The sequence below is a fragment of the Chiloscyllium plagiosum genome, unplaced genomic scaffold, assembly GCF_037043375.1.
Source record: "Chiloscyllium plagiosum isolate Xiang-an unplaced genomic scaffold, Cpla_swu_hap1 HiC_scaffold_17, whole genome shotgun sequence".
NCBI lineage: Eukaryota > Metazoa > Chordata > Chondrichthyes > Orectolobiformes > Hemiscylliidae > Chiloscyllium > Chiloscyllium plagiosum.
The window spans coordinates 32284437-32296923 of record NW_028270155.1 but is presented as its reverse complement, the minus strand read 5'-3'; the positions used below and the strand labels follow the sequence as shown (position 1 = coordinate 32296923).

General features: G+C 38.5%; 1 protein-coding gene across 1 annotated transcript in view; it reads left to right on the top strand.

Annotated features, from left to right (window-relative positions):
* Positions 1-9172, top strand: part of LOC122558324 (mitochondrial inner membrane m-AAA protease component AFG3L1-like) — a 57237-nt gene extending 48065 nt beyond the window's left edge. Inside the window, exons 16-17 of the mRNA XM_043706768.2 lie at positions 5104-5298; positions 7154-9172. Of these exons, the coding sequence (XP_043562703.2) occupies positions 5104-5298; positions 7154-7369 (411 nt within the window). The 3' untranslated portion in view covers positions 7370-9172. The remainder of the gene's footprint in view (positions 1-5103; positions 5299-7153) is intronic.
* The last annotated feature ends 3315 nt before the right edge of the window (positions 9173-12487 follow it).

Below are 12487 nucleotides of genomic sequence, written 5' to 3'. Positions count from 1 at the left end.
GGCCATAATTAAGAAAAGGAAGACTTTTGATGATGTAAAGAAAAAATGAAGAGATTTAAACATTCAATATTCTCTGAGATACCCAGCAATGCTACATTTCAATTACGGGAAAATGTCCACAACTTCGACTCAGCAGAAAAAGTAAAAGAATTTTTGAACTCACTGAAATGATAGACTTTGGCCGAGGTGGAAGGAGGAAAAGATGCGTCTGGACAATGGCATAATATAACCTTCACGCTTTGTTCTTTTCCCTTTTGGGGTCAGGGGCCTAATAGGCATGGTATTGTGTAAAATCCAGTATGTTTGATGTTATATCTGTTTGGTGGTTATTAGTTATTCTATTGTTCTGTTTTGCTGGGTGAGAAGTGGTTACTACTTTGATGTAAAGATGTGTCAGGTTGAGAGGTGGGGGTGGGGGTGGGGGTTGGTGGGGGTTGGGCGTGGGTGTCCATTCTTAACTTGCAGAATTATACTGGTCGGAGTGCTGTGTGGATGGAAAAGCGAGAATGCAATCCTTTGTTGAAAACTTAGAATCCCTGGTATAAACACAGATGAAGCCTCCCTTTTAAAGGCACGTCTGACAGTACAGGAGGCACAAGAGGCGGTAAGGCAGCTCCAGGGTGGCAAGGCACCCAGTCCAGACAGGTTCCCATGTGAATTTTACAACCAGTTTATGCACATGTTAGCTGAAGATGTATAGTCATTCCCATAGCCAGGACTGCCTTCCGTCCTCTCTTAGGGAGGCTAATATCTCCCTTATTTTGAAGAAAGGGAAAGACCCTGAGGATTGCGCATCGTATAGACCCATCTTGTTGTTGAATATGGATTTTAAAATTCTATCAAAGGTGTTGTTGGCTCTGAGGTTGGAGAAGTGCTGCCCGTTATTATAAAAGAGGATCAGGCTGGTTTTATCAAGGGCCGGACCTCCTCCAACAATATCAGGTGGGTACTGAACATAGTGCAAATATGTCAGCAGAGACTGATTCTGGGTTTGGTGGTCTCCCTGGATTCAGAAAAGGCTTTTGATCAAGTGAAATGGTCATATCTCTTTGCTGTTTTAGATCATTTTGGTCTGGGAGGGGTCTTCGCCAGGTGGGTGGCAGTGTTACATAAAGACCCCAAGGTGGCGATTATCACAAATGGGGTTAAAGCGAGCAATTTTGGTGTGGGGAGGGGCAACCGGCAGGGATGTCCCCTGCCGCCACTACTGTTTACCTTGAACCACTGGCGGAAGCTATCCGAAAGGACCCTGAAATAATTGCACCAAAGGTGGGAGTTGGAGAACACAGAATTCTCTCTGTACGGATGATGTCCTTCTGCTTTTGGCTAACCCCAAAAGGTCCATACCCCCACTAATACAAAAAATGATACTATTTGGTAGCTTTTTGGGATAAGGGATAAATTTCACAAAATCGAAAATCATGCCCTTGGGGGGGAATTGGTGAAAGTACCAAAGCTAGTGAATGGGGTTTCCTTTTAAATGGTCATAGACAGGTTTTCTCTATTTCAGACTTTTTATTACCCCTTACTTGCAGCAGCTGTGTGGAGCTAACTTTGTGCAGCTGTTTGAGAGAATAAAGCAGGACTTGCAGCGATGGGAGGGACTACCCATATCATGGATATGCCATATAGCCTTAATTAAAATGAATGGTTCTTCCTCAGTTGTTATATCCTATGAGGATGCTCCTGTTGTTAATACCCAAACAGGTGCTGCAGAGGTTTGCAGGATAGCTTGGATGATTTATTTGGTGCCATAGGTGCCCCCCCTAATTAAATTTACCAAGTTGCAACTTCCATAAGATATAGGGGGTGAACCTCTCAGATCTGAAGAGATGCCAAATAGGCACCCTGTTGTCATATGTAAGCGGATGGGTGTGCAATGACTATCAGTCGATATAGCTTGATGTAGAGGCCTCGCAGGCAAGATGTCCCCTCGTAAATTTACTGTTCATGGATAAGATGAGATCTGTAGTTGAACACCTGTGAGAGTCTGATTATCATATATATGGTAAAAGCATGGGGGATGATGCAGCAGGGTGAGGGCAATTTACTTAAGACTTTGCAGTTCACCCCGTTAGCGGGAGCCCCAGGATTCAGACCAGGGTCAATGGACTCTGGCTTCACAGCATGGGAGGGTAAAGGAATCACCTGTCTGGGAGATTTATGTCTTTCAGTGAATTAGGTCAGAAATACGGAATCCCTAATAGAGACTTTTTCAGATATTTCCAGGTTAGGAATTACATACAGAAGAAGACCACGCTCTTGACCCAGCCCAACAAGTCGGATATAGAATGAAGAGTGCTCTGATGTGGGGGTGCTCTCTGATAGTACCAAGGCAGAGAGGGAATGCTTTGGGCAATATGGAGAAACTCCATGAAATTTGGAATCAGGGGTTAGGGGAAGAAATCTCATCAGAAACATGGGAGGATATATGGGGGAATGTAAAGAAAATTTTAATATGTAAAAGGCACAAATGATGCAGTTGAAGATCCTCCATAGGGCCCATATGGCGCCAGAGTAAAGTCTAAGAAAGAATCTTGTCCAAAATGTGCCAAATGTAAAAGCCATAATGGCACCCTGACACATTGCTTTTGGTCCTGTTATAAGATCTGTGGATACGGGTGTGGGGGGGCACACATAGTGAATGACCTAAAGAGGATCCTGGGAATAGAAGTTACAGAGGATCCGGTGTCCCTCCTTTTGGGACTACCGAATCTTCCCTCTTTGGGTGAGCACGGAAGAGGTTATTCAATATTCTTATACACTGTGCAAGGAAGAACATCTTAATGTATTCAATATCTGAAAAGCCTACAGGTCTTGACAGGTGGCACAGACTTGTGATGGAGCACGTCCCTCAAGATTACCTGACAAGGACCAAAGGGTCTATTTCCATGCTGAACATCTCTATGACTCTAAGTATGGTGCGCCGTGGAACAGAGCAATTTTTTAAGACATGGTGGTCCTTTCTAAATTGCATGGACCTACCGGTGGTACTGAGTAGGGCCTTTATACATGGTGGTTCGGGTCCGCCGGGGGTGGGGGGCTGGAAAATACGGATATTATAACTGTTGCTCCTGTGGACAGGAGTCTTGATGGAGGTATGGTGAGTGGAGTAATGTAATATAGTACAATGTAGTGTAATTTACTGGATTGTAATTTAATTTAATGTTATTTAATTTGAGTTTATGCGAATTTGGTTTAAGTTAAGTAAATATGAGGTGGCTGTATCTTGAAGAATAGTAGGCAGTTCATTGTCAATGTTACTGTAATGTAATATAATACGATATTATTTCTACTTTTCTGTACTTTTGTACTTTATAAAAGAAACCAAAAAAGCTATGAAAGAGTGAAACATGTTTTCAATAAATATATGCATAAAAAATGCCCCCAGTCATGAAATCCCCCATCCTAGGGGAAAAGCTAACTACAATTAACTGCCATTAATTTCTCCAGCACTATTTGATTTTTGATGATTTCCTTCACTTCGTCTTTCAGAACTTTCTCCAATGTTTTCTTAAAATGTATTTTTCTTTCCGCCTTGTACCAGTTTTGTATCTCAAAGTGGCATAGAGTCATAGAGATGTACAGCATGGAAACAGGCCCTTCGGTCCAACCCGTCCATGCTGACCAAATATCCCAACCTAAACTAGTCCCACCTGCCAGCACCTGGCCCATATCCCTTCAAATCCTTCCTATTCATATACCCATCCAGATTCCTTTTAAATGTTGCAATTGTGCTAGCCTCCACCACTTCCTCTGCCAGCTCATTCCATACATGTACCACCCTCTCTGTGAAAAAGTTGCCCCTTGGGTCCCTTTTGTATCTTTCCCTGTCAAGCTAAACCTATGCTCTCTAGTTCTGGACTCCCCCACCACAGGGAAAAGACTTTGTCTATTTATCCTATCCTCATGATTTTATAAATCTCTATAAGGTCACCCCCTCAGCCTCCGATGGTCCAGGGAAAAGAGCCCCAGTGTATTCAACCTCTCCCTATAGCTCAAATCCTCCAACCCTGGCCACGTCCTTGTAAATCTTTTCTGAACCCTTTCAAGTTTCACAACATCTTTCCGATAGGAAGGAGACCAGAACTGCAATAACTTTTTTGGGTTGAATCCTTCTGAATTAGTTATGACCACTTACACACTACAGATTTAGCCCTGAAAAAGTTACATTGCATTTTATGTGGCAATAATCCTTTACTTCCTTTATTCCCCAAGACCTGTGCAGTCAACCATATAATCCTCCCTCAAAATCTTTCCTCTATTATCAGCTTCTTGAGACTTCTCTTGTTTGAATTCCAGTTAGAGAAAGCATTTCCAAAATGGCATTTTTGGCCAACTAACACAGCCACTGCAAGGATCTTCTATGTCAACTCTTCACTATTGAGCTGGAACCAGTAATAATGGAAATTTATCTTACTGTACCTGTCTCTTTTCCTTTCAGTAATCTTATCTGCATGCATGATGACATATTACTATTTGAGCTTATAGTACTCAGCTGGCCTCTTTGCAAGTTGCTTGACCCAAATGAAATCTTGTATTATCTACAATATTGAGAAGATCAAAACTATGTATTCACACCCCATACCTTCAAACTTTGCTCCATCATCTGCTTTCCTAAAACTGAGATCATTATATATCAGCCTGTGTTTTGTTATGTATCCATTGGTATGGATGTTTAAATTAAATACTTTTGGAGGAGTAGAAGTTCTTGAATCTTCAAACAGTTTTGTTAAATCAGGAGGCTATCATCAAGTGATCAATGCTGACTTGTGCACAATGATACAAAAAAACAAGAAAGTCCTTATTTAATGTGTGTATGCTTAGCTTTACTCAGTTATGCTATTAATTATTTGAAGAATGTGTAACTTGTTAAACAATCCAGTAAGTGGTGAATTTTTACTGTGGAATTTACTCTTTATAATTATGCGTTATCATCAAGTTTCATGAAGCTGTTGTCAGAGCTCTGCATCTAATCAGCTGGTTCAGCAAAAATTGAAAATTGTGCTTTGTCACATCTGCTCCACCTGACTCAGCAACTCATTTGGTACTGTTCCTATCTGGGAGCTCTGATCTATTTATGAATCCTTTTTTCACTTCCAGATTGTTCAATTTGGTATGAGTACAAAACTTGGGCAAGTGTCCTTTGACCTTCCACGACAAGGTGATACAGTTGTTGAAAAGCCGTACAGTGAGACCACAGCACAGATTATTGATGAAGAGGTTCGGGCTCTTATTGGTACAGCAAACCAGAGAACCTTGGAATTATTGAAGGAGAAGCAACTGGAAGTTGAAAAGGTAATTGTTTGCATTGTTCCTAGTGCAGGAATTATGCACTATCAGATTTTCTTCCTCCACACTATTATTCGTCATGTTTCAGTTTCCTTTATTCACCAGCTGGTAATCCATTCTGGTTTCTCTTGAGATGTTACTGTATTCCAAAAAATTCTATAGGAATAGCATCCTGCCATTTCCTGACTAATTCTACTAAGGCCCCCTCAGTCAGCAGAGGGAAAGCTCTCCACTGATCAAAGTCACACTGGAAGTCAATCCAGGATGCTTTGTAGGAGTTGATCAGTGTCATATCTTGGTCCAGCCATCTTTAGCTGCAATGTCAATGACCTTCCTTCCATCATAAGATCAAAAGTGGGGATGGTTGCTGATGAATGCACAAGGTTCAGCATCATTCAGACTCCTCAGATATTGAAATGGTCCATGTCTAGACAGGCTTTGGCAAAAAAACTGGTAGTAACATTCATGCATACAAGTGTCAGGAATTAGCCGTCTCCTTCAAGAGAGGATCTAGCCATCATCCCTTGACAGTAAATGGCATTAGCATAACTGAATCCCCCATTGTCATCATCCTGGGCGTTACTATAGAAACTGAACTGGATTAGCCAGAAAGATACTGTGGTTACACGAACAGGTCAGTAGCATAGTAAATTATCTCTTGACTCCCCAAAGCCTGTCCATCGTCAGCAAGTGGTGGAATACTCACTTGTCTAGATGAGAACAACTCTTAACAGCATTCTTGAAGCTTGACACCATCCAGGGCAATGCAGCCTGCTTGATTGGCACCATATTCATAAACAGTCTAATACCAACAGGCAGCAGTGACAGTGTGGACCATCTGTAAAATACATAGCAGAAATCCACCAAGACACCTTAGGGCAATACCTTTTGAATGGGAACACATTCAGGTGAAATTTCCTCTCCCAAGCTATACTGCTGTTCTTCTAGTATTATGGTATCAAAATCCAGGTATTTCCTCCCTAACACTATTGTGGATGTGCTAACAGCACATAAACTGCAAAAATTCAAAAGGTAGCTGACCACCATAAGATCAACTAGGGTTGGGCAATAAATGCTATCCAATCCATAGCTCACATCCCATTATAAATAAGCAAGTATGCTCTGTGCTTAACCTGTAAAATCTTCACAGTCTGTTCTATTACACCTTTCAAGATTTCTAATACTTTTCATTCCTGCACTTGTTACTAATGGTTATGTTTTCATATTTCAGTTCTAATTTATGTTCATCTAAAAAAAAATCAGCCTTTATATATTTAAGCTGGCAGCAGCTACTGAGAAGGGCCTCTGATTGAGGCCAATTTAATGGATTAATGCTGTAATTTTCTAGATTCCAATGTAATTTTTCCCTGTGATTTGTAACATTTGTATAGAGAACTGAACAAAGGAGTGAATTTAATGCTCAAAAGAAAGTCCTTGCATTTTTCAGTGTTCCATTCTTCAGTTTGTAGTCTGAATTGTCAAGTTCAAAATGCACAGAACCATAATTCCCTGTTGCACATAAGATCTTGAAGATATTTATTTTTAAATCATGTTTGTTGTTTTCCCCTACAGGGGGATATCTGTCTTCAAATAAACCATTCACAGGGTGTCAGGAGAACTACAGAACATGAACATATTTTCTGACACTAAATTTTATAAACTTGCAGAATTCCCAGAGTTCTGAAGCAACAAAACAAATTCAAGTTTTGCAAAATAATGGGCTTTATTGACAATACCAAAACAGCAATTTGGAATCAGAAGTTTTTCTGCAAATATTCTTGCCTTCCAGGTGTGAAACATTACTTTTAATCTCACAAATTTGAGATCTCTAATTATCTTGTTTGTCTCTATCTTTTATCAGGTAGCTGAACGATTACTAGAGAAGGAAGTGCTTGATAAAAGTGACATGATTGATCTTTTGGGTCCTCGGCCATTTTCAGAAAAATCCACTTATGAGGAATTTGTTGAAGGCACTGGTAGCTTTGAAGAGGACACCACTTTACCTGAAGGTTTGAAGGACTGGAACCAGGAGAGGGAGGAGAGTAATGAGGAACTGCCACGCAAACAGCTGGCATGAAATGTGTTAAGTACCTTTGTATTTTATGTCAACTGGAGAGCTTAGTGGCAACCAAATTGAAAGGTTTATTTTGCTAGGATAAAATTAAAAATGCCTGCACTGTAATTTGGAGCAGTTCTCCCATAAGGTGGTCCTTGATAACTGTAGGCAAATGGAACAGCTTATGAAATGATGCCTTTCATTAACCCAGGTGATGGTCACATTTTGTGGCTGAATTGAAAGTAGTTTGGACTGAGCCTGCAGGAATTCAGAAACTGGGCTGACTCTGGGAAATCCATTGTCTCCTTGGCTGGAAGAAGCATTCAGTCTATTTATTGGCACATGATGGAACAAAAATAAATCTAAAGAAGAGTTCAAAGGTTCCTTTAATAAATGAACCAAATTTATAACATGGTTATTTCAAGAAGACTTGAATTTCATTCAAATGTATGACAATACTTGGATATGCGTGTGCGCATTTGTCATTAGTATTGTGATTATTGATCTTTGTAACTTTTGATTTTCCTCATTTTTCCTATCTACAGCAATTAGTTTTGCTGCTTGAAAATCTAAACCTGAAACGTGAGCCCATTTCATTTTTAATTATATGCACAGACCTAAACTAGTGTAGAATGACAATATATTTGAAAAAATCACCAACCCCACAAAATGTATTTCTATCCCCTAAAAGTCCATTTCAAACTACCAAGTCTTACTGAAGTTACTAAATAGATGTATCATTTAAGCACTCAAGAATAATACCATGTCTGCTGGATTGTTAACTTCTTCACACTGATCACGTTTCATAAATTATTGATCTCTTTGAATCATGAATACTAATGTATTAAACATCTAAATTAGAAATTCTGTGATGCATTGCAGCTGGTCACTCCCATAAACAGATTGTGTTGTGTTTCAGACACATATATACTGTCCAATATTTATCATATTGTTACTCATTTACATCCATTTGTGACCTGAACTGGGGTATTGTGCTTTTACACTTGGCTTATTTCCTCCTTGAACTTTTCAATGCTTAATTGGAAAACACTTAATGAAACAAGGCCATATTTGAATTGTTAGTTGCTTTATTTAATGGGCAGCAAGTGAACATACAGATAACAAGTATTTCAAACCTACCTCTCTCCCCAAAAAGTAGGAGGAATAGCAAACAATATTGTTGATTGTTTGCTCCTGACATTACTTTTCCTTCAAGGCAACTTCTCCTGCAAACAACATTGATCTTTTGCAGCTGCTGGCCCTGGGCTTACAGCTTGCATTTTTTTGTCTCCTTTTTTTATCCTGGCTAGCCATATAAATTTCATGTCTCCAGAGGGGTGGTGAGGAGGAGGAGCAGGTGTAGGTTGGTGGCGAAGAGATGTACAGCTGAGTTTCTCGTCATGGTAAGCCTGTGAATTAAATTAACCGTTACTTTGTGTTTTGAGCTTTGCGGGTTTCTGCTATTTTTAAGAACAGGAAGGCTTTCCTGGAATTGCCTGGGACCAAGCAACTAGCTGTAATTGTTGGTGAACTTTGCACAACAGCTCATCTAGCTTCCAACCCTGCAGCATTTGACTTCCTTTAAACCTGTTTAATTGTTTTGTTTCAAAATGCAACTTTTAAACATAGCACAATCATAAAATTCTTTCAAGTAAGAAGCAATGGGAAAAACACTTGAAAGGTGCTTTGTTAACCTGACTGATCTAACGCAGAATGCTTTTGATGAAGATTTAATTCATCTCTAAGTGTTAGATTACAAGTTCCTACTTAAGTGTGATTGATTCTATTTTATAATATGCGCTAATAAAGTTAATCTTTTCTCTATTCAATAGTCTCTTCCAAATTTCTGGAAAATTTCTGTAATTAATTTTTTGTGTATTTCTTGAGTAAAGTCTGGTATTGTCACTAACCTTATAGTAATAATATCTTGAGGTGAAGTTCATTGTTCTTTAGCTTCATTATTTCTTCAATCTCTGTCAACTCTTCTGAAGAGGCTAATGCTCTCATTCTAAACAATGGTTCTAGTCACTGTGGATGGGGTTGATCATTTCAGACATTCATTGAATTCTATTTGCACTGACTTGACTGCATTGCTGCAGATGTAGGATAACATTTATGATGGATTTTACCATAGCCTATGTCACTTTAATTTCACAACAAGATCAAGGTGAAAAGTAAATATGTGGGGAAGAGAAATAGCCATTGGGTTTCACTGTATTTCTGAAGTGTCCGTATAATCTTGCAAAATTGTTTAGAAACAGGAAAATTTGAACATTACCATGCCTAAATTTCAATTTGTAGTGTCATGTCTTTCACTTACTAAGTCCACGAGCAGTAAACTGTTCATCTTGTGTTGGTTACATTATCACTGCTCTGAATTTGTTTTTTCAAAGTCCACCTTAGGTTTGTCCTTGCCTGTTTAGATTACGTACCCACAGTTAAGGTTTGGAAAAAAATCGAAAGAGCTGCAGATGCTGTAAGTCAGAAACAAAAGCAGAAATTTCTGGAAAAGGTCAGCAAGTCTAGCAGCATCTGTGGAGAGAAATCGAAGTTACTGTTTTGTTTCAAGTGATCCTTCCTCAGTTCTGAGGAAGGATCACTCAACCCGAAAACTGAGGTTTCCCAGAAATTTCTGTGTTTGAGTTAGTTAAAGCTTGAATATTGCTGTTCACCTGAGACACTCCTGACACATGGTGATTATTAGTATTCTGTATAGTTTAACATTTTTATCATTTAAATTAATTGCAGAATCATGCTGTCAGAATGTAATTGGTTTGGTCATACTGAATTCAATGATTATAATTACTGTGTGTTGTCATTTGACATTATTTGGTGAATATAACTATATACTGCTCATCATATTGCTACAGCAAGAGGTTTAATTAGTCATATCTTTTGTATAGAGAGAATTTATTCTGAACAATCATTTAAATTCCGTATATTCATTCATATGTATTTTTCACAATTTGACTTTTTATGCTTATATTTCAGTGCTGTGTTTAATTGCTGGATATAGATTTTTGTAATTATTATGCCTTATCAAATGTTACATTGGCCACAATATTTCCTGATTTTAGCAATGAAATATTTGTGGCTGATGTGTTCAAGTATTTATGTAGTAACTTATCTGTAGTAAATCTGTAATAAATTCTAACATCTGAGAGTTTAAAATTGGAAAATCAATAACAAGATGTATTATGCAAAACTAAAACTCTGAAGCATTGCTCTGATAAATGAATGAGGGCTTCCTGAAGAAGGGCTTATGCCCGAAACGTCGATTCTCCTGTTCCTTGGATGCTGCCTGACCTGCTGCGCTTTTCCAGCAACACATTTTCAGCCCCGATAAATGAATGTCTACATTACAGTCATATGTCTTGAAAGTTAATATAGTTTTGTGAAGAAGGTAGTCCCCACACATCACAACTGATGAATCTTTCCTTCAAGTAAGATTTTGTGCAATTAGTGACAAACATGTCTGTATCAATTTTTGTTATACAGGGTGCCAAGATTTGGTTTGCAGTATGTTCAGCATCACTATTGTCCTGATATTGTAAAAGGAGCAATTTGGCACTGCTCCTTTATGACCTGATACTTGCCCTTACATTTGTCCATGCTTCTGCACTGAATAAATGATAACATCTCCAGCAGAAAATGCCAAGGAAAGTAAACTGACCAATTTCTTTTGCTTACCTTTTTATTTTACTACAGGGTAATCTAGTAAATCCAACTGTCCATGATGTGACTGGTTCAGAAAAAAAATAATGTATGTTAAGATTTGCTAGAGTTCAATGTCACCTCCCATGGGCTTTGTTTTGATTATCTGTAAACTGCTTCAGTGGTAGCGTTGGAGTGAGTACCAAAGCTGATAAAGGGAATAAAGTCTGAAGTAAAAGCAGAAAATATAGTTTGGAACATTATTGATTCCCAAAGCTGTTTTTTAAAAAAATGCACAAATACAGCATCAATATTACAAGTATCTTCACATGAGTTTTATCAAATACACTGTTTAAATTGAGGCATGTAAGGATACAAGAAAATATTGGTCACAGAGGTGGATTTTAAAGAGTGTTATAAAAAAGGATCAAAGGGGAAGAGAATTCAGGCTTTACGGCCCGGGAAGCTGAAAGCACAGTCACAAGCGAACAGATTAAATGTGCAAGGAAGAATTGAAGAAGCACAGGATGTTCAATGGAGGGGGTATGGATTGATTCAGTTAAATGAAAACATAATTTTTCATTCAATTCATAAATTTAAGCCTTAAAAAAAATATACCCGATAGGATGTTCCAGAAGGATATGAAAACTGACAGTTGCAGTGAAGTTGCAGATTCACAAATCTCTAACTAATTAATATATAGTTAGTTACATATTAAATACAGGAGACATAAAGATGTTTGGGAATTAAAATAGCTTGTCTAAATTTTCCTTTTAAGTGCCTGTGCACATGTTTACAACACACACTGCCCATGAAAAGTTTCTAAGCTGTAATTGTACATTCCTTATAAAGAGGTGATGGTAACATTACTGGTAAGGTTTGTAATTAATGTTTACTTAGACAGGTTCTATTAAAGATGTGGGCATTGAAATTTATACTGCAAAGATAGAAGTACAGAACGTAAAACTTTAAAATGAGGAGTAAACTATACAACAGTGTGCCTTGTCCAATTGCCATTAGTTTTAAAACTGCTGCCCCTGAAGGCTCCCATGCACAGTGCCCTGGGCAATCAACTGTAACAGGAAATTACTCATTAAGAAAAGGTTTTATAAATAATTCAGGATTTCAACATCATCAGGGAAGCAGAAAGTGCTAACTCAGAATGGCTAATTGGAATTGGCAAGTGTCTGACTCACCGTGCTCGTGACTCATTGCAATTCCATTACTTACCTTGGGAAAGTAGCTGTAATTTGCCCATACAAATCAGGGAAGCAAGTCTTGATTGTGCTTGGTTAACCTCTTGGTAAAATTTGAACTGGCAACAACACGTATGTATTATCTATATATAAATACACATAATGTAATTAACTTATTTTAAATGCAGCTTGTTTTTCCCTTGTGGCTCAACCAGTATAGAGCAGTCACCAAGGTATGGAGAAAATGAGGGCTGCAGATGCTGGAGATCAGAGTCGAAAAATGTGACAT